This window comes from Geotrypetes seraphini, chromosome 7 (genome assembly GCF_902459505.1).
Source record: "Geotrypetes seraphini chromosome 7, aGeoSer1.1, whole genome shotgun sequence".
In the NCBI taxonomy this organism is placed as follows: Eukaryota; Metazoa; Chordata; class Amphibia; order Gymnophiona; family Dermophiidae; genus Geotrypetes; species Geotrypetes seraphini.
The window spans coordinates 121,591,777-121,616,352 of record NC_047090.1 but is presented as its reverse complement, the minus strand read 5'-3'; the positions used below and the strand labels follow the sequence as shown (position 1 = coordinate 121,616,352).

Below are 24,576 nucleotides of genomic sequence, written 5' to 3'. Positions count from 1 at the left end.
TAGTGCAGACTTTGTATAGAGCCACAGGACTGGGTCCCATAGGAATCTGGCACAAGGGCATACTTGACTTTAGCTTTGACTTGACTTTGATATAGTAGCAGTCTTTGCTGTGAAAAGTTTGCACTTGGTCCTTTGGAAGAGTGGCCTAGTGGTTAAACAGCTGCCTTAGCACCCTGAGGTTGCGAGTTGGATACCCACTGCAGCAAATTGTGACTCTGGGCAAATCACTTAACACTTCATTGTCCCAGGTACAAAATATGTAAACTTTGATTGTGTACCCACACAGAAAAAGTAGTATATCAAGTCTCATTCCCTTTACTTCTACATTTAATCAAAATTAGGGCTTAAGATATTTCCATAAGCATTCTTTCACAACTACTTGTTATATTCCAACATACCTAGTGTCATTCCACTAACGGTCCTGGGCTGTCCTGCACCAGGGCTCCTTCCATAACCTAATAAGGTTCTCTGACTCCAGCCACTAAGTGTCACCCTAAAGCAATCATGAGCCCTGATGTCAGCCATTCCGCCAGGACTGTGAGCATTCCCTCTACAGCAGGGGTGTCAAACTCAGGCCCGCAGGGTAATTAAATTGGGCCTTTGAGAAAATACCTTGTTCCTTTCCTCCCTCCATCTTATTATCCACCATATCTCTCCTGGCTTCCCGGTCTCACCTTCAAAGCAGCCTGCAGAGGATTGCCGGTCGGCTGTAGCGATCCTAGCAGGCTGCCGTCAATCTCCACAGCACGTTCCCTCTGCTCTGGTCCCGTACGTCGGAGGAGGGGCAGAATCTCGGCAGAGGGAACGTGCTGTGAAGACTGAAGGCAGCCTGCTAAGATCTCTACAGCTGACTAGCGATTCTCTGCAGGCTACTTTGAAGGTGAGACCGGGAAGCCAGAGGACATTAGAAAGAGGGGGGAAACATGCAGGCCTTTGGGGGGGGGCCCTGGTGTAGAAGTACACAGAGGAAGGGAAGGAGGAGTCCAAAGACATGTGCATGTGCCGGACTGAGGGGGGAGGGGAAGAAATAATGGGTCTAAAAACAGAGGAGAAAGAGAGAGATGGTGGACAATGGGATGGAGGGAGGGAAGGAACAGAAAGGGAGAGAAGTTGGACACAAGGGAGGGTGTGGAGTAGGGATAGAGATACTGGATAGGAGGGTAGTTGGGAAGAAAATCTTGGGGTGGTGGGGAAGGAGAGAGAGATGCTGGATGAAAGGGTAGTTGAGAAAAAAAGAGCTGGTGGATCTGGGGATGGTGGGGGGGCCATCGCTGCAGTTGGGTGATGGAGATGAAAAAAAGGAAAGATGCCAGACCTCCAGGGAGGGAAGGGAAACGGAAGGAGAGAACAGAGATGGAAGATGGGGATGGTTAGCACGGAGAAAGAAGGAAACAACAAATGGGCAGGAGACCCTGGCAAGCAAGTTATCAGAAGACAACCAGAGCCTGGGACCAACATGATTTGAATAATGACCAGACAACAAAAGGTAGAAAAAATAATTTTATTTTCTGTTTTGTGATTACAATATGTCGGATTTGAAATGTGAATCCTGCCAGGGCTGGTGTTAGACAGAAAGTGTGCACTAGAACCTAAAAGAGAGAGGAAAAGTCTTTTTTATTTATTTTGTTTACATCACAGAGCCGGTATGGGGTTGGAGAGGTAGTAACTGTATACTGCTACTAAAACTAAGGGGTCCTTTTATTAAGGTGCGCATTTAGCGTGTGCTAATCTTTAGTGCTCGCTAAATCGGTTAGCATTTTAGCACATGCTAAATTGGTTAGCGTACCTTAATGAAAGGACCCCTAAGTATCTTAATAAAAAATTTGGCCCGTGACTTAGCCTATGTTTTACATGTGGGTGACGTTACCGACAGAGCCCCCTAGTGGATGTTTTTGCAAGCAGACTTGCTCGAAGACCTTCAGGCTTGCGATTGGCCCGTGCATGTACGCGTGCCCCTCCCGCCCTGCCTAGGGCATGCGTCTCCTCAGCGTGTCCTCAGTTCTCTTTTCTGCGGAGCCAGAAGCACTGCTCCCGTGCTTCGCGTGATCTCGTTCTCCCTCTTGCACCACGGCTTGTTTGGTTAGTTTCTGTTGAGTCGCTGTGCTCGCGTCTTTAATTTCCTTTATTTTCATTTTTTTAGTTCGTATATTTTTGATCGGGTTCCCGGTCTTCCTCTGGCCGCCTGGCCTCGCGGGGCCGCAGCCGTATTTTTGTTATGTCCCGGCCTCATTCCAGATTTAAAAACTGTAGTATGTGCAACCGGGTTATCTCCATCACCAATCCTCATCGTTGGTGTGTGGAGTGCCTGGGTGCAGAGCACCACGCTGAGTCGTGTCCCCGTTGTGCGACTTTGCAACTGTCGAAGGGTGACCAAGATTCTCCAACTCTTCAGCCCCATGGATCCTGCGGGACAGGCCTCGAACTTGGCCTCGACACCCTCGGGCGCCTCGGCCTCGAAGGCTCCGGCCCATTCTTCTGCTCCTACCTTGAGTAAGTCTCCTCTTCCCTCCTCAGGTATGCCGGCAAAGAAGCCTACCTTGGAATCTCATGTCAGCGCCGCCTCGTCAGCGTCTTCGAGACATCTATCTAAGCGTGCCTCCTCACGTAGGGAATACTCTTCCTCGAGGTCACCCCCCGAAGGAGCGCACTGCTGCACCTCTGACCCACTTACCTTTGGTCTCGGTGCCTATGTTCGAGGACATGCTTAAGGCTATCATTACCACATAGCTTTCCTCGGTGGTGAGCCAGCTAGTCCCAACTTCGACACCTTTGACCTCGGTCTCGACCTAGTCGCAGTCTGACCAGCCTGAGCGTCCCCTCGTCTCTCGAGGCCTCACCCATAAGATTCGTCGGGTTTCCTTGAGCGAATCTTCCTCCCCTGAGTTGCCGATGACTTTTCCGGGGTCCAGGCCAGGGGCCCGTTTTTCCCCTGCTACTGCGGCGAGGCTTGCCTCTTCTAAAAGGCCTCGGTCTTCCCCGCCCTGTCGGGGCAGGTCTCCGACCTCGAGACCATCTACACACACGCTTGTCCTCAAATTGGACTCTAGTGTATGTTCCCCATTGAGGCGATTGCTGGCTTCTAAAGGGCCTACTTCGAAGCTGGTTGGGGAATTTTCTTATACCCTCTCTTCTCCGAGGCTTCACCAGCGGTTTCCTCGGACTCCGGGGTCTTCCCCGGTCCATCTTGCACGGGGCCGTTCCTCGACGCCCCCTAGACGCCTTAGTTGAACCTCTTCGGTCTCCCGTTCACGGGACTCTGAGGCTCCGGCTTACTATTCCCGGGAAGTTTCTCCCTCTTTCTCGGCCGCACTCCGGTCTCGGTCGGAATCTCCCCCGGAGGATGAATCTTCTTCTCGGACCTCCTCCTTTTCTCGTTTCATCTCTGACATGGGCAGAGCTTTGAACTTGGATCTTCAGTCTGACTCCCGCTTTACCCAGGAATATCTGGTGGAAATGGGAGTCAACAATACGCCTCGTGAGGCGCTTCGCCTTCTGTTGCATCAGGTTCTCCGGCAGACCTTTCTTCGGAACCTGGAGACACCATATGCTGTCACGGCTATTCCCTCCAAGTTGGAGTCCTGTTACCGGAATATCCCGGTTAAAGGGTTAGAAAATGCACAGCTTTCCCACCAATCCTTGGTGGTTGAGTCTTCCTTGAAGAAGTCTAACCCCTTCAAGGTTTACGCTGCCGTCCCCCCGGGCAGGGAGGGCTGTACGATGGAAAAATTTGGTCGCTGCCTTTATCAGAATTTGATGATGGCGAACCATGTCCTTAACTACAATTTCATCTTCACGTCCTACCTCCGGTTTTGTATAGATGCCCTCCGCTCGTTCCGGGAGGTCGTACCAGAGCCTCGGCGTCAGGAATTTCGTCTCCTCGAGGAGACCCTCTCCCAACTCCGCCTGTATATGTTTCAGGCCTCTTACGATGCCTTTGAATTGTCCTTGAGAGTTACAGCCTTTGCGATTGTCATGCGTCGCCTTGCTTGGCTCCGGATTGTGGACATGGATCTGAATCTACAGGATCGACTTGCCAATCTCCCATGTGTGGGTCATGAGTTCTTCGATGGTTCCATCGAGGCGGCCACGAACGCCTCTCGGACCACGAGCGGTCCTTTGCGTCTCTGGTAAAACTTAAACCAAAGGCTCCTCAGGCTCGCCAATATAAAATTCCTCTCCAGAGGTATTCACAAAAATCCACTCCTGCTTTTTCTAGGCCTCCTTCGAAACGGCCACTGCAGCAGCAGCAACATCAACCTAAGACTCAGCCACAGGCCCCAGCGAAGACCGGGACGTCCTTTTGACAATTCCAGTCCGAGCCTTCTGGCTCTCTTCCTCCTGAAGCCTTCCCCTTTCCCCATCCCCCATCGGGGGTCGTCTCCATCATTTCTATACCCAGTGGGAAAGTCTTACCACCGATAGTTGTGTCCTGTCTATCATCCGGGAGGGGTACTCCCTCCACTTCAGTCGCATACCCCCGGACCTGCCTTCAAGAAAGTTTCCTTCTGCTCAGTCTCAGCTTCCCCTCCTTTTGCAGGAAGCTCAGGCCCTTCTTTGCCTTCGGGCGGTCGAGAAGGTTCCCACGGAACAGTGGAACTCCGGATTTTATTCCCGGTATTTTCTGGTACCCAAGAAGACGGGGTATCTCGTCCGATCCTGGACCTCCGTGCTCTGAACAAGTTTCTGGTCCGGGAACGTTTCAGAATGCTCACCCTTCCCACGTTGTATCCCCTCTTGGACGAGGGGGACTGGCTGTGCTCACTGGACCTCAAGGAGGCGTATATGCACCCAGCCTCTCGCCGGTATTTGAGATTCCGGGTGGGGGGGTCTCCATCTCCAGTATCGTGTTCTTCCCTTCGGCCTGGCGGCCTCTCCGAGGGTTTTCACAAAATGTCTGGTTGTGGTGGCTGCGGCCTTGCCCCTCCGCGGCCTGCAGGTGTTTCCCTACCTCGACGACTGGTTCATCAAAGCGTCTTCTCGCAACGAAATCCTGCGAGCAACAAGTCAGACCATCTTGCTCCTTCAGAGTCTCGGCTTCAAGGTGAACTTTCCCAAGTCTCACCTCTGCCCGTCCCAGTCTCTCGAGTTCATCAGAGCGGTCCTGGACATGGTTCGTCTCCGCTCCTTCTCGCCTCAGCCTCGTCAGGAGGCCCTCATTCGTTTGTGCTGAAGGGTGACCCTTCTGCCCTCGGCACCGGCTCGGCTCATGATGGTCCTCCTAGGTCACATGGCCTCCACAGTTCACGTGACTCCTTTTGCCAGACTTCACCTCCGTATTCCTCAGTGGCCTCTGGCGTCCCAATGGAACCAGGATCGGGATCCTCTCATGACTTATTATCGTGACTCCTTTGTTGAAGAGGTCTCTCCGTTGGTGGATGCTCTCTTCCAATCTTTCCAGAGGTTTTCTGTTTCATGCTCCTCCTCCGCAAAAGGTCCTCACGATGGACTCATCGACCTATGCTTGGGGGGACTCCTCTGGACGGTCTGCGCACCCAGGGTCTTTGGTCCCGTGCCGACCGCCTGTGTCACATCAATCTTCTGGAGCTTCGAGCGATTTTCCTCGCTCTGAAAGCCTTTTGTCACCTGCTTCACGACCGAGTGGTGCTAGTTCACACGGACAACCAGGTCGCCATTTATAATATCAACAAACGGGGGCACGGGGTCCAGGTCCCTGTGCCAGGAGGCAGTGCGGCTCTGGGATTGGGCCATCCGCCGCAACATATTAATTCGAGCTGTCTACATTCAGGGCCAGCGAAACTGTCTGGCAGACAAGTTCAGTCGTCTTCTGCAGCCTCACGAGTGGTCTTCCTGGTGTGCTACTCGGCAGCAGGAGCCGCTGTCTGCCTCCTTAGAGGCTGTCCTGGTTTATCTGTTGCATTTGTCTGGCGCTGGGCTCAAGTCCTCTTCGGTTCGAGTCCACCTTAGTGCCATTGCTGCTTTTCAACAGCCGATTGACAGGAAGCCTATCTCTGTTCATCCTGTGGTTTCCCGCTTCATGAAAGGCCTTTTACACGTTCATCCGCCCCTCCGGTGGTTTGGGATCTTAACGTGGTCCTTGCTCAATTGATGAAACCCCCGTTCGAGCCGCTAGCGCGTATCTTACTTGGAAGGTTGTGTTTCTTATTGCTCTCACTTCTGCCCGTCGGGTCAGTGAGCTTCAAGCCTTGGTTGCGGACCCACCTTTCACTGTCTTCCATCGTGATAAGGTGGTCCTCCGTACCCATCCTAAGTTCTTGCCTAAGATTGTTTCTGATTTTCACATCAACCAATCCATTGTTCTTCCTGTGTTTTTTCCGAAGCCCCATTCTCACCCTGGAGAGGTGGCTCTACATTCTCTTGATTGTAAGCGTGCGCTCGCCTTCTACTTGAAGCGCACCGCTCCTCAACGTTCTGCTCCACAGCTGTTCCTCTCTTTCGATCCCAATTGCTTGGGTCGCTCAGTTTCTAAGCGGACCATTTCTAACTGGTTGGCCGCTTGTATCTCTTTCTGTTACGCTCAAGCTGGTCTCTCCCTGCCTGGTCGAGTCACGGGCCACAAGGTCAGAGCGATGGCGGCGTCTGTTGCTTTCCTCCGCTCGACTCCCATCGAGGAAATCTGTAAAGCTGCCACTTGGTCCTCGGTTCATACGTTCACCTCGCATTACTGTCTGGATGCTTTCTCCAGACGTGATGGCCATTTTGGCCAGTCCGTTTTGCAAAATCTGTTCTCCTAAATTGCCAACTCTCCCTCCATCCCATTCTGTTTAGCTTGGAGGTCTCCCACATGTAGAGAATATGCTGCCTGCTTGTCCTGGGATAAAGCACAGTTACTTACTGTAACAGGTGTTATCCATGGACAGCAGGCAGATATTCTCGCAACCCACCCACCTCCCCGTGGTTGGCTTCTTTGCTTGCTATCTGAACTGAGAACACACTGAGGAGACGCATGCCCTAGGCAGGGCGGGAGGGGTACGCGCGCATGCGCAGGCCAATCGCAAGCCTGAAGGTCTTCGAGCAAGTCTGCTTGCGAAAACGTCCACTAGGGGGCTCTATCGGTGACGTCACCCACATGTAGAGAATATCTGCCTGCTGTCCCTGGATAACATCTGTTATGGTAAGTAACTGCTTTTTCTCCTTCAGATTCCAGGGTTCATATATCGGTTGTACCGTTTTCTGTTGTCACAATTCCTTTGTATATCCTTAATGCTCTTTCTTTTTTCTGTTAGAATGAGCCTGAGCCTGCTGTTCGCAAGAGTTACCAGGCTGTAGAGAGAGAGGGGGAAATCATCAGGATACGAGACACGGTCCTGCTTAAATCGGGTCCGCGGAAAAAATCGATGCCCTATGTGGCAAAAATTTCAGCACTGTGGGAGGACCCGAAAACAGGTACTTAATGAACATGACTTGCACAGAGCAATGTGTGCATTCTTATTCCAGTGTAGCCGAGCTCTTTGAAAGTTGGGGTGGTCGTTCAGTTGAGAGGCAAACAATGATGAAATTGAAAGAATGGTGGTGAGACTGCTACTATCTCTTTGGTTTCTTAACTCAGCTAACATGGCCTAGTGGTTAGAACAATGGACTGAGAATTAGGGAAGCCAGGGTGTAATCACTGTTTCTACCACCAAAACTCTTTGAGGCTTAGTACAAGTCCCTTTATTTCACAATGCCACAGGCACTCCTTAGATCAGTGGTCTTCATTAATTTTTAAGCTGAGGCCACTTATGATTCTAATGAGCTGAAGTAGATCCACCAAATACCTCTCCTTGCAGGGCCACAACACTGCTGACATCCATCCTCACCAACCCACCTTCAAGCTTTATAGGGGGAGAGGGGTATCCTGAAGGTTGTGAGAAATTCCAAATGCATTCTCTTTTGTCTATTGAGAAATGCCTTGTCCTTCAAGCATGCAGCTCTTCCCCCCTCCCCCTCCACTTCCCCTTCCCCTTTCTGTCCTGAGCCTGTGTAGAGAGGCAGGGTAGCAGGAAAAACCTAGAAAGCCAATAGAGGGACAATACCAGAGGTCTCCGGGGGCTGCCACTGGACCCCAGGCCTTGCACTGAAGAACACTGCTTTAGATGATAAATAGTTTTGGCAGAGAGATACTCGTATTTGTACCTGAACAAGCATTGCCACACCTCGGAGCCATTTTTCATATTTCCATAAAGCCTACGTAAATAAATAATGGACAAATTGTTCCTCTGGCAGTAGTGGGTTAAGCAGTCTATTCTTAACACCTGGCGGTTGTTTTTGATAAATCATATTGACTTTTCCTGGGAGAGTTAGAGCTACCATTTATACTCTAATATAAACCAAGATTTTTGGGCCAAAAAAGGCACAAAAATGGGGATCTCTGTTTATATTTGAGTCTATTACCATAGTTTTAAAAAAATATCCAAATTTAAGCTTACCAGGCTGTGGGGAATGGAGTTGCGGGTCAGGGGCAAGCCTGACATGCGAGCCAGGCAGCTGATTCTTCCCGCTGGCAGCCGCAGCAGTCCTCCATGCTGTTTGCCGGCCATCAGGAGGAGGGGGGAGTGAGTAGTCAGCAGCGCATCTGGATTGTGAGCAGCCCTGCCTTCAGTCCTGTTCCAGTACCGCTAAACTGGCTGGCAATAACGAAGCCAAATGCCATGGGAGCCTTCCTTCTTGCTAAATCGCTATAGGCTCTGCCAGTCTCAATCCCGCCTCCCTCTGAAGTTACTTCCTGATTTTGAGGGGCGGGATAGAGATCGGCAGAGCCTATAGCGATTTAGCAAGAGGGAAGGCCCCCATGGCGTCTGGCTTCGTTATTGCCAGCTGGTTTAGCAGGACCGGTATAGGACCGAAAGCAGGGCTGCTCACAATCTGGATGCACCACTGATTCCTCACTCCCCCCCTCCTCCTGGCAGCCAGCAAACAGCATGGAGGACTGCCACGGCAACTGCCTGGAGGAATCGGCTGCCTGGCTCGCATGTCAGGCTTGCCCCTGACCCGCAACTCTGTTGGAAGAAGCAAAAGATAAAAGGTGATGGGGAGAGAGATGAGGGATTGGAGGAAAGAGGGGAGAGGAAATGCTGGATGGAGGTGGCCAGACAGTAGATACTGGTTAGAAGAGTGAAAATAAAGGGGGAAAGAGAAGATGCTGGAAAGGGGGAGAAAAGGAATATTTAGCAAAAAACAAACAAACAACAAACCCTGGAGAAATAGAAGCAGATGGAGATGCAGAAAAATAAATGGAGGAAAACTGAAAGGAAAAGGTTAAAGTCAGAGATGGATGTAGGAGAGGAATGAAGACAAGAATAAGAAGGAAGAGGCAGATAGACTGTATGCCTTGAAAGGAAAATTAAGAAAAGACAGATGAAAACAGAAACTGGGATAAGCATGAATAAATTGGCCAGACAACAAAGGTAGAAAAAAATCATTTTATTTATAATTTCATTAACAGAAAATGCAGTTTTACTGTAAATTTGCACTGCTTTCTTAAGTGTAGAGTGCTGTTTCTCTTTCTCTGGTGTTGAACTGCATATGACTTGACGTTTAAGTTTGATTTTTGTCTATATTTAAGTTTGTGGTTCTGTTGTTGTGAATGTTAGCTTTGGGATATATGTTTAGTGACTTACGAGATAGCTGATAGGGAGGGTGAAGTCTTTATAGATTGGCTTACCATGGTAACCCAGTTTATATTCAAGTCAACCTTTTTTCCCCCTTTTTGGAGGGAAAAAAGGATACCTTGGTTTATATTTGGATTGGTTTAAATTCAAGTATATACGGTAGTCATCAGTTTGCAAAAAGTAACTGACCCTTCCAGTTTGTGGTTTGCTTTCCAGTTTTTTAATTTTGCTAATTCATGGATATGCCTCAAGTTATTTATTTATTTCTAAAATTTCTAGACCGCCTATAACTAAGCGGTTAACAATTAAAACATTCACAATAGTTCAAGGACAGTACAGTTACAAATGCATTCAGTTACATCACAATCGCATAGTAATTTAGTCCATTTAAGTTATGTCAAAACCTCAACAGATATACATATTATCCATCCCCACTGAATAAGGTGCGGTAATCACAATTCAGGTTTCTTATCAAATATGCCTACTAGCAAAGTTTGAGGAAAGCCTCCACATGCAGTTGTATCTTCAACATCTTTCTAAACTGTAAACGGTCAGAACAGGTCCTCAAAATGCCAGGGAAGGAATTCCATAATTTTACCCCCGCCACGGACATTCTGGATTTGGCATACCAAACAAGTTTTCTTCTTCATGGAAGTCAGTCTCTTAGTACCCTCAGACCTCAGATTCCTCCTCAGCTGGTATGCCTCCCACAGAGATTGAAAGTTCAATGGAACAAATCCATACAAACTCTGATGTATTACCAAAAACTAGTTAAAATAAACCTGTTCAACCGATTTGTAACCAAGAACACTTAATGCCTTACCATGTATGTTTCCTACATTTACACGACGCCTCTACTCTGTGTCTATCACTCTGACTTACTCCCACTCAACTTGTATCCGCCCTCTCCACTTGTACTTGACGATGTCACTGTAATTATTTTTTACTGATTGTCCAGCTCTTCTTGTTGTAAACCGCCTCGAACTACTTGGCGGTATATAAGAATAAAATTATTATTATTATTTATAAGAAACCCTTTGTGCCACTAGAAGCCAATGCAGCTGTTTTAGCACAAAGGTAATATGTTCTTTCAGTGAGATTCCCAAGATCAACCTTGCAGTAGAATTCATCAGTTGCTGCAATGCCTTATATTTAATTTTAGTTAGCCCCAGGTAAAGCATATTATAGTAATCGAGGTGAGTCAAAATCAATGCCTGTTCCACTGAACGAAAATCATATGGAAGAAGCATTGGTTTCAATCTATAAAGTGTCCGTAGCTGTGAGTATCCACCCTGGAGAACCCTGACGACCTGTCTTCCTATTGAGAGAGTGTAGGAATCTATATGTTATCGCTATCTACTTTGCCATTTCCAGAGTTACTTTCAGAACGTGGGTTCCTTACCATCTCATTTACAGCAGAGTGAAGAAAGGGGGAAAATTAAATCTTACCTGACATCTCCTCAAATAGTTTTGTGAAGTCTGTCTTTCTGTCTTAACAGGGGAACTCATGATGAGTCTCTTCTGGTATTATAGACCAGAACATACCCATGGAGGCCGCAATTCCAGCATGCACCAGGTAAATAGACTGTTTTAGAAGAAAATTAAATTAATATGTTATCCCAGGACAAGCAGGCAGCATATTCTTGACTGATGGGTGACGGCACCGACGGAGCCCCGGTACGGACAATTTTAGAGTGATTGCACTCTAAGAACTTTAGAAAGTTCTAGCTAGGCCGCACCGCGCGTGCGCGAGTGCCTTCCCGCCCGACAGAGGCGCGCGGTCCCCAGTTTTCTTAATTCCGCGGAGCTAAGAAGACGCGTGTTTCCAACGGCTGTTGGAAGTTTTTTTCTATTTCACTTGCCTTCCCGCTCGCGCGTAATTTTCTCTTCATATTTTATTTCTTTCCTTCTTTTTTACCTTTTGTGTAAAAAAAAAAAAAAAAAAATTCTTATTTTTCATTTTTTTGTCGAATCTGACCCGGCGGGGCCTGTTGGCACCATCGAAGCCTCGGGCTTCGATTTTGCTACAGCAGTATTTCCCTTCATGCCCCCGTCACCGGGTTTCAAAAAGTGTCAGCGGTGTGCACGCCCTATCTCTCTTTCCGACCCACACAAGTGGTGCCTCCAGTGTCTGGGTCCGGACCATAGGGCTGAAACCTGCACCCGCTGTAGTTCTTTACAAAAAAGAACTTTAAAAAATAGACAAATTCAGCAGCGGATCCTTTTCGGTACCGCTATGGAAGTTGCACCGGTATCGACGTCGACGACTTCCTCCAAATCGACTCCGACTACCTCGGCACCGCCAGATCCATCGTCGGTGTCGACTCCTGTAGGTAAGCCGGCTAAGAAGCCTTCCCCTACTGTTCTAGGCCAGCCAGTCGAGCATGCAGTGAGCCAAGTCCTGCAGACTGAGCGCCGGCCCCGTAAACGCTCCGCTCCCATTGAAGTCTCGGCCTCTTCATCGGCATCGACTTCACCCGAGCGTCGAGCGGCACCGAAGGTACCGAGCAAGAAAAAACCGGTACCGGTGCCATCGGGACCAACGTTGGATGAGCGCATTGCCTCTATCCTCCAGGTCCAGCTTAAGCAGCAACTCCAACAGTTGCTCCCGGCTCTATTGTCTCCGAACCTTCCAGTGTCGGTACCGACTGAGCCTTCGGTGCCGTCTGTCGAACAGCCTCTGTTATTGGCATCGACTGTTTCGGCACCACAAAAATCTTTGTCCATGCCTGTTCTGTCAGCAGAACCAAAACGGCGTGCTACTCCTACGGGGTCGGAACCGGTACTGTTCTCTGAACCCCGTACCGTACTACATTCCCCTGGTACCGTCTCCACTCGGTCTGGTAAATCGGTACGCAAGACTAAACATACTGATACATCGACTCCACTTTCCCAGGGCCGTTTACAATCGGTACGGGACCCTGACTTGTGGGACGATTCGGATGATCCCCTCGGTACCGAGGAGGATTACACATCTGATGAGGAGGAACCATCGGTGCAGGATACTACTGCTAAGCCAGAGCACTCCTCCTTCACAAAATTTTTAAAGGAGATGTCAGACACCCTGTCTATTCCTTTAGAGTCTGACTCTAAAAAATCCAAGGCATTTTTGGATGCCTTGGATTTTGACCAACCTCCTAAAGAGTTTTTAAAGTTACCCCTCCATGACATCTTGAGGGAAACTTTTTATAAGAATCTTGAAACTCCTTTGACAATCCCAGGAGCCCCAAGAAAACTAGAATCTCTATATAAAGTGATTCCAATCCCTGGATTTGACAAACCCCAACTTCCCCATGAATCCCTGTTGGTAGAGTCAACCCTAAAGAAGACTGCAGGAGCCAGTATGTATGCCTCTGTCCCTCCTGGTAGGGAAGGAAAGGCCATGGACAAATTTGGAAAGCGTCTTTATCAAAATGCCATGCTGGCCAACCGTTCAAGTAATTACGCTTTCCACTTCTCGTTTTACCTGAAGCACCTCATTCAACAGGTGACCTCTTTTCAAAAGTATATTCCGGACCGTAAACTTCCTGCTTTTCAGCAATGTACCTCTAGTCTTCTGCAACTCAGGAAGTTTATGGTCCGTTCTATTTATGATACTTTTGAACTGACATCTCGAGCTACTGCTATCTCTGTAGCAATGAGAAGGTTGGCATGGCTACGGGCCTCAGAACTGGACGTAAACCATCAGGACCGGCTTGCCAATGCTCCTTGCCTAGGGGATGAGCTGTTTGGGGAGTCCATGGATACCACCACACAAAAGCTCTCCGCCCATGAAACTAGATGGGACACCTTGTTGAAAAACAAGAAGAAACCTCCTCCTCCTCGTCCATTCAGGCAACAACCTTCATATCAAAGGAGGTTTTCTGCTCGACCGGCTCAGCCTCATCCTCCTCAACCTCGCAGACAGCGTCAGCAGCTACAACAGGCTCGTCAACAACAGCAGCCTGCTGTCAAACCGGCTACTCAACCTAAGTTGACGCAGCCCTTTTGACTCCTTTCTCCAGGACATTGCCAGTCTTCCTCCCTCGTGTCCTCTACCTCAGCCCATAGGAGGTCGACTACAAGTTTTTCTATCTCGATGGGAAGCAATCACCTCCGACCAGTGGGTACTTGCTATCATCGCCCACGGCTACTCCCTAAATTTTCAGACTCCTCCACCTGTAAGTCTGCCAAAAGAGTCTGCTTCCACCAAGGCTCAGTCCCTCCTCCTCGCTCAGGAGGTTCACTCCCTCCTTCTTCTCAATGCCATCGAACCAGTTCCTCTGGACCAGCAAGGCCTGGGATTTTACTCCCGGTACTTTCTTGTACCCAAAAAGACCGGAGATCTCAGACCAATATTAGATCTCAGAGATCTCAACAAATGTCTGGTCAAGGAGAAGTTCAAGATGTTATCTCTTGCCACCCTATACCCTCTTCTCTCTCAGGAAGACTGGCTATGTTCCCTCGATCTCAAGGAGGCGTATACTCACATTCCAATTCATCTGATATCCAGACAATATCTTCGCTTTCTTGTCAACCAACATCATTACCAATACAAGGTGCTACCCTTCGGCCTAGCCTCCTCGCCCAGGGTATTCACCAAATGTCTGATTGTGGTCGCAGCTTATCTCCGCTCCCATAACTTTCAAGTCTTCCCTTACCTGGACGACTGGCTCATCAAGGCTCCTTCTCCTCAGTCCGTTCACAAAGCCACGGATCAGACCATTTACTTCCTTCGACTGTTGGGGTTCGAAATCAATCTACCCAAGTCGCACCTCATTCCAACTCAGCGACTTCAATTCATTGGAGCCATTCTGGATACTGTTCAGATGAGGGCTTTTCTTCCTCCAAACCGCCTTCACACCATCCTTCATCTCTGTCAGCAGGTGTTTCAGCAACCTTCCATCTCTGCGAATCACATGATGGTGCTCTTGGGACACATGGCCTCCACAGTACATGTCACTCCCTTCGCACGTCTCCACCTGCGTACTCCTCAATGGACCCTAGCGACTCAGTGGTCACAAGCGACGGATCCTTGTTCACAACACATATCTGTGACCTCGTCTCTTCGACAGTCGCTTCTTTGGTGGTTGAAATCATCAAATCTATCCAGAGGTCTACTGTTCCATCTACCTCCTCATCAACTGGTCATCACCACGGATTCCTCCCCCTATGCATGGGGAGCTCACTTGAACGAGTTCCAAACTCAGGGATTTTGGACCACACAGGAAAAGAAACACCACATCAATTTCCTGGAACTCAGAGCGATGTTTTACGCCCTCAAAGCTTTCCAACATCTCCTGTTTCCTCAGGTTCTTCTCATTTGCACAGACAACCAAGTTGCAATGTACTACATCAACAAACAGGGAGGGACGGGATCCCATCCCTTATGTCAGGAAGCTCTAAGGATTTGGACCTGGGCGACTGCTCGTCACTTATTCCTGAAGGCAGTCTACATCCAAGGGGAACAGAATTGCTTAGCAGACAATCTCAGCAGAATTCTTCAACCTCACGAATGGACTCTCGACCCCTCGACTCTCCAGTCCATTTTCTCCCAATGGGGCACACCTCAAGTGGATCTTTTTGCAGCTCCCCACAATCATCAACTGCCCCTGTTTTGCTCCAGACTTTACTCTCCTCACCGTCTGGAACCCGATGCTTTTCTCCTGGATTGGACCAATCTCTTCCTTTATGCATTCCCTCCTCTTCCGCTCATGCTGCGCACCTTATTCAAGCTCAAGAGGGAACAAGCCACCATGATTCTCATCGCTCCACGGTGGCCCAGACAGCATTGGTTTTCCCTTCTACTTCAACTCAGTTCCAGGGAACCCATACCTCTTCCTCTGTTTCCTTCACTGCTTACACAGCATCAGCAAACACTGCTTCATCCCAACTTACAGTCTCTGCACCTGACAGCTTGGTATCTCTCGGGCTGACTTCGGCTCACGCTCTCCTTTCTCAGCCTGTCCGTTCTATTATTGATGCCTCCAGGAAACCGTCTACTCTTCAATGTTACCAACAAAAGTGGTCTCGGTTTTCTTCCTGGTGCCTGTTACATCACCATAATCCCATGTCTACAGCAGTGGGACTGGTGTTGGACTATCTGTTGTCCTTATCTGACTCTGGTCTTAAATCCTCTTCGATAAGGGTCCACCTTAGTGCTATTGCAGCTTTCCATGAGCCGATTCATGGAAAACCCCTCTCAGCTCATCCCTTAGTTTCAAGGTTCATGAAGGGCCTTTTCAATGTGAAGCCACCTCTTAAGGCCCCTCCTGTTGTATGGGATCTTAATGTGGTTCTTTCTGCGTTAATGAAGCCTCCTTTCGAGCCTTTGGCCACAACACATTTTAAATTTCTAACTTGGAAAGTGGTCTTTCTTATAGCTCTCACTTCTGCCAGGAGGGTCAGTGAGCTCCATGCACTGGTGGCTGATCCACCTTTCACTGTTTTTCACCATGATAAGGTCGTTCTCCGTACACATCCAAAATTCCTTCCTAAGGTTGTGTCTGAGTTTCATCTTAACCAATCCATCGTTCTACCTGTTTTTTTTTTCCCAAAGCCTCATTCTAATCCAGGTGAACAGGCTTTGCATACTTTGGATTGTAAACGTGCTCTGGCTTACTATCTTGATCGCACCAAACCTCACAGATCATCTCCTCAACTGTTTTTGTCCTTTGATCCTAACAAGTTGGGTCATCCTGTATCTAAACGCACCCTGTCCAATTGGCTTGCCGCTTGCGTTTCCTTCTGTTATGCTCAGTCGGGCCTGACACTGGAAGGTTCTGTCACAGGCCACAAGATTAGAGCTATGGCAGCGTCTGTAGCTTTCCTCCGTTCCACTCCTATTGAGGAAATCTGCAAGGCTGCTACTTGGTCCTCAGTTCATACTTTTACATCTCACTATTGTCTGGATGCATTCTCCAGACGGGATGGACACTTCGGCCAATCTGTTTTACAAAATTTGTTTTCCTAATGGCCAACCTTCCCTCCATCCCTCTTTTTGTTAGCTTGGAGGTCACCCATCAGTCAAGAATATGCTGCCTGCTTGTCCTGGGATAAAGCACAGTTACTTACCGTAACAGGTGTTATCCAGGGACAGCAGGCAGATATTCTTGCGTCCCACCCACCTCCCCGGGTTGGCTTCTTAGCTGGCTTATCCTAACTGGGGACCGCGCGCCTCTGTCGGGCGGGAAGGCACTCGCGCACGCGCGGTGCGGCCTAGCTAGAACTTTCTAAAGTTCTTAGAGTGCAATCACTCTAAAATTGTCCGTACCGGGGCTCCGTCGGTGCCGTCACCCATCAGTCAAGAATATCTGCCTGCTGTCCCTGGATAACACCTGTTACGGTAAGTAACTGTGCTTTTTGGTAGTGTATTCAGAAATTGAAAGATAGGTTATTTGTGATGCTGGCACCAGCACAAGTGTCCACAGGAGCAGGGACAAGATTGACTTTTCTTATCAGATTCTAGAAAATGTATGTCCCTCCACTTTCCAGTGGGGTATTACATTTCAAATGGGTTTCCTAGGTGTTGCCAGCCTATGTTGCAAGTGATTTGTGAGATGTACTGCAGGGGCGTTCCTGAAATATTTGCCATGATTTAAAGTACTGTAATGCATATTTATTAGGATTTATTTACTGCTTTTTTTGAAGGAATTCTCTCAAGGTGGTGTACAGCAGGAGTAAGTCAAACCTAAGCAATAGACATTAGAACAGTAAAAAAATTTCAAAGAACAATACAAAGTATGGCATAGTTTGTACTTTACAGTGTCATCACAAATACATGATGAAACATTTTAATGGTCCGCAAAGGGTATAGGGAAAGAAGGAGCACATAGAAATGATAGAGAACAGAAGTTAGAAAATAAGTGAATTAATTTGAAGAAAGTTGCATATGAGGTCAGAATAGTGCTTGAAAGTTTTATCTCAGCTAGGGTAGGAGTGGATAAACATACAGGACTGCAGAAGGAATAGAGGTGAGGTAGACCCTGATTGATTTTCAGAGGATTGTGTTCGTGAGGAGCCAGCTAAACTAAAGGTGGACAAAGTGATGGGGCTGGATGCTGTACATCCAAGGGTACTGAAGGAATTTAGAGAAGTTCAGGGTGCTCTGCTGGCTGACCTTTTTCAATACTTCTCTAGAATCAGGAGTTGAACCTGAGGACTGGAGAAGGGCGGATGTGCTCTCTCACAAAAGTGGAAGTAGGGAACTACAGGCCAGTAAGTCTGATGTCTGTGGTAAGTAAATTAATAGAAACGCTTTTAAAACAGAGAATAGTGATGTTTCTGGAATCCTTTGGATTACAGGACTCGAGACGACATGAATTCACTAGAGGCAGGTCTTGTCAGACAAATCTGATCAATTTCTTTGCCTGGGTGACCAGAGAATTAGACAGAGGGAGTGCATTAGATGTGATGTATTTAGATTTTAGCAAAGCCTTTGACAGTATTCCACAATGGTGGGCCCCAAAGTGATGGACTGGGTCAGGAATTGGTTGGGTGGAAGGCGACAGAAGGTAGTGGTCAGTGGAGATCACTCTGAGAAAAGGGATGCTACCAGTGGTGTGCTTCAAAGTTCAGTTCTTGAGCCTGTTCTTTTTAACTTTTTTATAAGTGATATTGCTGAAGAGCTGTCAGGTAAGATTTCCCTCTTTGTGGATTATACCAAAATCTACAATAGAGTAGACACCCCTGATGGTGTGAATAACATGAGGAAGGACCTAGCGAAGCTTGAAGAATGGTCTGAAATTTGGCAGCTAAGATTTAATGCTAAGAAATTCTAAATCGTGCATTTGGGCTGCAGAAACCCAAGGGAACAGTAAGTTAGGAGATGAAGACCTTTTGTGCACGAAAGAAGAGAGGGACTTGAGTGTGACAATATGTGATGATCTAAAGCACCAGTGTCAGTCCGCAAAAAAATCTTGCTAGTCCATGAAGGATTCGGGTCCCCGCCGCAGCAAAAGATGCCAGCGTCAGCTGACACGCAACTTCCTGTCGCTATGTCGGCACTCCTGCCTTCTACCACCGATTCCTGCCGCGTATTTCTCCTGCTCCAGCCTTTGTCTCCGCACCCCCAGACAAGCAGCGGCAGCTCTGTGTGCTTTTAACTTCGGCACACAGCTGCCCCTAACCAGTATTTTAGCGCGGTTTCATAAGGCAGCCTTTGGTAGGCCGGCCCGCTTCGATGATGCGATGTGGGCCGGCCTACCTGAGGCTGCCTCATGAAACCGTGCTAAAATACTGCTTAGGGGCAGCTATGTGCCGAATTTAAAAGCACACAGAGCTGCCGCTAGCCTACATAGAGGAAACATTTGCTGGAGAGGGAAAGGAGAAGGGGTACTCCAGGATAAGGGAAGGGAAGGGGGTACTGCTGACAGGGGAGAAGGGAAAGGGAAGAGACGAGAGTTACTGTTGGATAAGGGGAGGAGGAAAGGGAGGGGAAGGGAAGAAAGTTACTGTTGGATAAGGGAAAGAAGAAAGGGAGAAGGTACTGCTGGACAGGGGAGGAGGAACATTGGAAGGAAACAGCTGGCAGGGAGATTAGAGGAGGGGAAGGAGTCAGGATGGAATGGAGAGATCAGATGAGAGAAAGGGGAGAGACAGAGGAATGACAAAGTAGAGAGAGATTGATGCTGGGAAGGAGGGGTCAGATGAGAAATAAGGAAAGAGGGACAAAGATGCTAGATCTGGTGTAGGAGAGAGGGGCATAGAAAGAACGCAGATACCATATGGGAGGGGGAGAGGGCAGACAGTGGATGGAAGGGGCAGATGCTGGATTGAAGAGACAGAGGGTAGACGCTGGATAGAAGAGAGTGAAAAGACGATGAAAGCAGAAACCAGAGACGACAAAAGGTAGAAAAAAATAATTTTATTTCTATCTTGTGATTAGAATATATCAGATTTAAAATATGTATCCTGCTAGAGCTGATGTTAGACATAACTGGGGAGTGCAAAGCCCAGTCAGTGCGTCTTTAGCTTCCAGCTGGCTTAGGGCTTTCTCTGATCAGGAAGCAGTTGCCCTAGTTGCACTCCCCCTAGCACCATTCCTACCATGTGTGACTGCGGTATTCTGTTAGCATGATATTTGTGTAGCATTCTGTAATAATTTGGCTTATTCAGTTTTCTTGATAGTAGAGGGGATATATGTGAAGGGGAGGGGAGACGGGGGTTTTGTTGATCCTTGCCCTGTATTATTTATATTTATAAAATGATAATTGTACAGAATATTGTTTCTTTTTATACTTTAATAAAATATGTTCAATATAAAATCATAACTATTTGAGGCTTGTGCGGATGGGATCAAATGGTTAATGGGATCTCTTAGGGAAAGAAGGAGATAGTGGATGGGACTTTATCTGCCTTCATGTTTCTATGTAGTTCTATTAGGCTATTATTGTATGTGCAGCAGGGATAACTCCTTGTGTGTGTGACTAGCAAATTAGTTACTACTTCCATTAAAGGCTTGTATGAAGAGCCAAGCTTTCACCTGAAGATGAGTTAGCCTTGTGTTAAGCGAAGCCTTTCAGGGAGTGCATTCCAAAGTGTTGGATTTGGAGGACCAGAGTAACTATTCCAAGGTTCCTGATCTGAGGAGGTGTTCGTATTTCCCAAAACAGATTTTGATGTCGGGTATGTGCCCACTTAGGTTAGAGAATCAAAGAAGTCCAGTTTTACTTGGATTCAGGCAAAATTTGTTTTTAGCCCATTCTTGAATTGATGTTAGAAAGGTAGTCAGTCGCTTGACATATAGTCGCAGGCCACAGGTCAGACACCCAGTGGTTGGGTGGTTTAGCTCTTCTTGGATCAGGTACATAGTGAGTAGGAGCTCAGTAGCAAATTTCAGGTCAGCAACAGGAGTTTGACATTTCAACTGGTGGGCTGAAGCCAGGCAGTGAACCTCAGGTCAGGCAAACAGTAGCTCAGAGCTCCCTAGAAAGTATTTGAGTTAGATGCATATTGGTAAGGGCTAGACAGCAAGCCTCAGGTCATTATGCAGTGGGTGCATACTTGGCAAAATTCCTTGGATGGATTGAGCGCATAGTAGCAGGGAGCCCGACACCCAGCCTAAGGCTGGACAATTGATGGTTTGTGGTTTGGAGTTTGACAGCAAGCTTATTGTTTGCAAGGCGAAAGATCTTGGAGCTCAGCAGATGGTGTTGGATCAGGCACATGGCAACCTGAAGCCTGAAAGCTAATCTTAGGTGAGGCAAAAGGTGACTTAGAGCTCAACAGCAAGCCTGGGGATTGGGCGTATGGTGGATTGGAGTTTGACAGCAGACCTCAGATTGTGTACCTGGTGACTTGGCCTCTGCCAGCAGGTAGAGAAACCTGCCCATATCAAAACAAAGGTTAAAGGTATGACTGATGAATCTTTCTCATGGTTACTGATATCTCCACTCTTGATCTTTGCAAATTGATAGCTTCAACATTTCACAAACCAATGCAAATTAATCAAACAGCAGAAGCAGGGCTGGATTTATACATATTGTTACTCCTAGCGCAATTCTGCACAAACCTTTCATTCTGCACATCCTCTCCTCCTCTATGAGGGTCTGGCCTCTCTCCATCTGACCGACACCCCCACCCCCCACCATGAGATCTGACATACCTCCCAAAGTGGCAGCAGCCGGCCGGCAGAGGCAGCACGGTGAATAGGCAGCTTGTGGCCAGCCTCACTGGGCTTTCCCTCTGCTGCATCACTTCCAGTAGACGGATGACACAGCAGAGTGGAAGGCCTCTGCAGGACTGGCCACGAGCAGCCTGTTCACAGCGCATCCTCGGCCAGCTGCTGCTGCCTTCTGCTTTGGGAGGCCTGCAGATATGTCAGATCTCACGGACTGGGGAATCAGTTAGTTGGGGAGAGGCCATACCTGCACAGGGGAGGGGGAATGGATGCTAGACCTCAATTGGTGGAGGGGGGCAAGGAGGGAACATGGATTCTAGGCCCATGGGGGGAAGGAAAAGACATGGATCCTGAACTGTAAGTGGGGGGAGGGAGGAGAAGCAGACATGGATGCTGGACTGCAACTGGGAGGGAAGAGGACATGGATGCTAAACCTGCAGGGAGAAGAGGGGAGGGGACATGGATGATGGACCAGTAAGTAGAAGGGAAAGGGGGTGAAAAGGAAGAGATGCTTGATCTTGGAGAGAGAGATGCCAGATCATAGGGAAGGGATTCAGGATGCAAGTGAGAGAGGTGTTGGTGAGGGGGTAGGGGACATGGATGCTAGACCCACAAGGGAGGGTTGTTGGGGGAGAGGAAGAGAGAGTAATCAAGACCAGAAACGGAGTGGGAAGGGAGGAAAAGATTCTTAGCCAGTGGAGAGAGGAAGAGAGAGATGCCAGACAATGGGGGCCAAGTAAGGATTCAGGGCGCAAGTGAGAGAGGAGTGGGATTTAGAGGGAGTCAGAATTGCAATTGGAGTGACAGAGGGAACTGAGGAGGCTGGAACCTGAGAGAGGAGGAGGCAGGAAGGAATTTCAGGCTTCAGGAAAGGAGAATTCTATGCAAAACACTACAAATAAACTTTGCAGAATTTTGAAATATTGTACACAGAGTTTTCAAAAATTTTGCACAGAATTCTGCCAGGAGTAATATTGTCACAATATCAAAATCCCGAATGAAGAATGTAATAAATGCTTTAGGTTGTTACAGAAAGCCTCAGCCCCACCACTCCACAGCTAAACGTATCTTAATAGCGGGAAGACTTACGTGGTTATCATCACCAGCTTTCCATTGGTGTCTTTACTACTTTATTTTACTATTAAATAATTTAACTTATTTCTTTAAAACTATGTTGTCACCATTTAGTATTTCAAGCCACTTATCTTTAAAGCTGACATGACTCGGGAGAGACGACCTGCTATTAAGATACGTGGAGTGGTGGGGCTGAGGTTTTCTGTAACAACCTAAAGCATTTATTACATTCTTCATTCGGGATTTTGATATTGTGACTGTTACTGCTACTGGCATTCCGAATTAAGTACTTTTCAAAAAATTTTATATCATTATTGAGGAGTAATATTGTGGCAGGGAAATACTCCAGGGTAAGTTTGTATGAAATCAAATGGCACATACCTACTGACTGCTGTCTTTGCCTTGAGGTTTGTGTATGTTAGATGTATGAGTCATTTCTTGTCTGTCTACGCTACAGAATGAGATCTTTGCGTCGCGTCACCAGGATGAGAACAGTGTTGCCTGCATTGAAGAGAAATGCTACGTCCTGACCTTTGCAGAATACTGCAGGTAGATGGTGCTGTTTACTTGTAGCTGTGTTGGAGAACAGTTTGCTTTTCTTTGTGGAAAGTATAGCCTTTTGATAGCAACACGAGTACCCGGATTTCATAACATTTTAAACACCTGGATTTCTTATACCCAAAGTAGACAGATGTTTCAGTGTGAGTAGAGAGCATTCTTGTCTATGCAGTTTATGTAAGAGTGGGGGACTACCTAATGGTTAGAGCAATGGGTTGAGAACCAGGGAAGCCAGATCTTAGATTGGTGGTCTCCGACGTGCGGCCCCAGGCCACATGCAGCCCCCAAAGTCCTCCATTGCAACTCTCAAACAGTTTGTTGAAATGCTCTTCAAATCCTTTAAATGTGTTAATTTCAGTCTTGCCCACTTGATATATAATAACTGCACTAAACAACAAGTATCGGTAAACTATAAGTAAAGGACACAAGATATATGCTTATTTACTTTTTTTTTTATAATTCTTTATTCATTTTAAAACTTTCATCAAGTGTACAAAAATTGCAACACAATAACATAGATTTAACCACTTGTACATCTTATCATTATAACTTATAGTTGTAAATATAACCTTCCCTCTCCCATCCTGAAATCCTTTTAGTAATTTTTATTTTTCATGTAATAGAAACCCTCCCCCCACCCCACCCTTATCTTACATATTAAATATAGAAATATTAGGAAAATGGCATCAATCATGGCAAAAGGACGTTAATGGTTCCCAAATTTTAATAAAAACTTCATTAAAATTTGGGAACCATTAACGTCCTTTTGTCATGATTGATGCCATTTTCCTAATATTTCTATATTTAATATGTAAGATAAGGGTGGGGTGGGGGGAGGGTTTCTATTACATGAAAAATTTAAAATTGAGCCTACTATGGTCTTTCCAGTTATTAGTAATATGTTGAATGGCTACTCCGGTCAAAATCAATAAAAGTTTGTTATTACACATTGATATCTGACTCTCTTTTCTCATAGACATACCAAAAAGTACAGTATCATAAGTTAATGCTACGTGATTTTCCAATAAACAATTTACTTGATCCCAGATTGAGTTCCAAAAGGCTAAGATATGGGGACAATAGAACAAAAGATGATCTAAAGTCCCTATATCCAGATTACAATGCCAGCATCTATTAGACAAAGAACTATTTAACTTTTGCAATCTAACTGGGGTCCAAAAAGCTCTATGTAACAAAAAAAAAGCAAGTTTGTTTCATAGACGCTGACATTGTACATCTCATTCTCCAAGACCAAATTTGTGGCCATTGAGATGCTGAAATATCATGCTTAATCTCAATGCTCCAAATATCCCTAAGAGTATTTTTAGGTTTTTTTTTAACCAATTCACTAATAGTTTTATACCAGTGTGCGGCCTGATGTCCCAGAAAGTCCGCCTGAAAACATAAAAATTCTATGCTAGGTTGATTATTCAAATTTTTCCATTCAGGGAACTCTGCCTGAATGGCCTGCTTCAATTGCAACCAACGAAAAAATTGCGATTTGTGAAGCCCAAATTTATGTTGCAATTGTGTAAAATCCAGCAGCTTACCATTAGTAATTACATCATTTAAAGTTCTGATACCTGCAATTATCCAATGTTTCCAGACGATCTTAAAACCGCCAATTTGAATCTTGGAGTTTAGCCATATGGATTGATTCATTGAATTATTAATAGTAATTGCTGTTAAATTACTGACAAACCGTAATGTTTTCCAAGTATCCATTAGAATTCTATTTTCTTTGTACAATCTGGGCATCTTGATACTGAGCACATG

The 24,576-nt window shown here is 47.0% G+C and overlaps 1 protein-coding gene across 5 annotated transcripts in view; it reads left to right on the top strand.

Moving 5' to 3' along the window:
• Positions 1-24,576, top strand: part of BAHD1 (bromo adjacent homology domain containing 1) — a 318,594-nt gene that overhangs the window by 288,928 nt on the left and 5,090 nt on the right. For all 5 annotated transcript variants that reach the window (XM_033952038.1, XM_033952034.1, XM_033952035.1 and 2 more), the window contains exons 4-6: positions 7,206-7,365; positions 11,069-11,145; positions 22,700-22,791. In XM_033952038.1, coding sequence (XP_033807929.1) covers positions 7,206-7,365; positions 11,069-11,145; positions 22,700-22,791 — 329 coding nt within the window. The remainder of the gene's footprint in view (positions 1-7,205; positions 7,366-11,068; positions 11,146-22,699; positions 22,792-24,576) is intronic.